This window comes from Austrofundulus limnaeus, unplaced genomic scaffold (genome assembly GCF_001266775.1).
Source record: "Austrofundulus limnaeus strain Quisiro unplaced genomic scaffold, Austrofundulus_limnaeus-1.0 Scaffold453, whole genome shotgun sequence".
Classification (NCBI taxonomy): domain Eukaryota; kingdom Metazoa; phylum Chordata; class Actinopteri; order Cyprinodontiformes; family Rivulidae; genus Austrofundulus; species Austrofundulus limnaeus.
Window position 1 is genome coordinate 261,286 of NW_013952855.1, and position 2,187 is coordinate 263,472.

The following is a 2,187-nucleotide window of genomic DNA, read 5'->3' on the forward strand; positions in this document are numbered from 1 at the left end:
TGTTGTGTTGAAATTTATTTTGTTTCGTTGATTAAACATTTTTTTAATTGAATGAAATAAAAAATATAAATAAAAACAGAATATGATGATTTCCAAATCCCTTTAACCTATACTCAACTGAACACACGACAAAGCCAAGATATTTAAGATAAACTTTATTATTTTTAGCAAATATTCACTCATTTAKAATGGGAATAAATCCATACATAACCACTCACTTCCTACATGTTTACAGACTGTTGATAAAAAGGGGATGTTCACAGTAGAAAACACAGCTCTGTCGCACCTAGTTTGACATTTGCTGCTGCCAGCAATTAAAAATAAAAACTATTAAAAAACTGCACAATTTTTAAATTTTAACCCCTGATACTGTATGTTTAGTAGCTTCTATTGTGAATAAAATGTGGCTTTATAAGATTTACAAATCATTGCATTCTGTTTTATTTTCATTACAAAATCCCAGCTTTTTCTGACCTGTGGTTGTAAATGTGAAACAACAGCACAGGTTTTAATGAAACTCTCARAAACACCAGCTGTCAGGTCAGGTGAGACTGGACATGAGGTTATCAAAGTTGGACCAAAATAATTCTGTCAGTTCTCTTYATGAGATGATCTTAGTCTAAAACTAAAGGTGGTGATGATCCTGAACAGCAGGACCTCTGATTGGTTTAAACMTTTTACCTGATTTCATTTTCTATACATTAACAAACCTTTTACTGATTTTTTTATTGATGTTCATGTTTCTAGGTGGTGATGAGCTTTTTGCTGATTACTACAGCACTTCATAAAGATTTAATTTCAGTTCTGTTCAAGTCTACATTCAAGTCAGCAGATGACTTGCATCTAGTCCAGAATGTCTGTCTCAGAGACCTGGATGTTCAGAGTAAAACGGCTCAGTTCAGGTCTGAGGTTGAGGATTCTGAGCCACGCTTCAGTCAGTCACAAGAWATCAACCAAACATCAAGTATGTTCTACCTTCTGAGCAGCCAGCATCACTGCTCCCATCAGGTGGAGCTCAGCAGAGAAGAAACAGATTGAACTTCCTGATCGTACCTCTCTGGTGTTCTGCTCTTCAGTCAACACTGGGTTTAACTGATCCTGTCTCTGTGCTTTTCTAAAACTTTCATTATGTCTCATCAGCCCTCTGTTGTCTGAAGATCTGAGACAKGCTGCAGCTCCTCTGGACTTTCAGGGCCACAGTGACTCACCTGGAAGCGTTGCGAGGTGTAGAGCTTCTTCAGCGTGTCTCTGAAGGTGAGAGCTGGTGGGAACTGACCTGCAGCTGGACTCAGGTCCTCACTAGTCACATGCAGCTCCTCCTCCTCCAGCTCAGCYGGCTGCTCATCACCCACCGTGGTGAAATACTTCAGGTAGCGAGCCATGGAGGCAGACGACCCGCTGCGGCTCAGCTCTGAGGAGGAAAGAACAGGTCAGGCTGGAGGCAGGCCTGTCTGACTCTTCACCACCGGACCTGCAGACCAGCTCAGATCAGGAACAGCTTTGTGAAATCTTCAAAAGTTAGACTTCTTCTTTTTTTAGAGTTTCAACATGTTGCTTCACTCTGATGTTCAACAAAATGTTTCCACTTTTTATAAAACAAACAAGAGTTCTCCCCCTGATTGAAGTCTGATGGGCTTTTTCACTAAATTAGAGAAGAAAGCTGCAACCACMGACAACAGAACTGGTTCTGCTTCCAGCAGTTCATGTCCTGCACTGCAGTTACATATAAACATTAACGTGGGTCAATAATTTGATACGTCATCATTAAAATGCCTTATCGTCTTCATTTTTATAATCAATGTCGTCGATTATGTCGACTAATCGTTGGAGCTCTATTAACAAGGGCCAGATTTGGCCCACGAGCCATGAGTTGGACACATGGGCTCTAAAGGAAGAACAGTGATGAACAGGTTTTTCAGAGGTGTAGGACCCTCAGGGTCTTCTGCTCCACATTACATTGTACTGAAGTGTGGTACAGATACATGTATGAACATGTATCTGGGCTTGTGTTTTGGACTTGCTGTCTTAGCCAGGTCACTCTTAAAAAAGAGGTTTTTAGTCTCAATGAGTTATTTCCTGGTTAAATATTATGATCTGAAACACTGTTAGCAGGTTCTTTTCACTACATAAAGGCTCATGTTAGCAACATACACTCACCGGCCACTTTATTAGGTACACCTGTCCAAC

At 40.3% G+C, this 2,187-nt stretch overlaps 1 protein-coding gene across 1 annotated transcript in view; it reads right to left on the reverse strand.

The window, feature by feature from the left end:
* hvcn1 (hydrogen voltage-gated channel 1) overlaps window positions 1-2,187 on the reverse strand; it is a 7,499-nt gene that overhangs the window by 3,468 nt on the left and 1,844 nt on the right. The window contains exon 2 of the mRNA XM_014025055.1: window positions 1,209-1,411. Within this exon, the coding sequence (XP_013880509.1) occupies window positions 1,209-1,382 (174 nt within the window). The 5' untranslated portion in view covers window positions 1,383-1,411. The remainder of the gene's footprint in view (window positions 1-1,208; window positions 1,412-2,187) is intronic.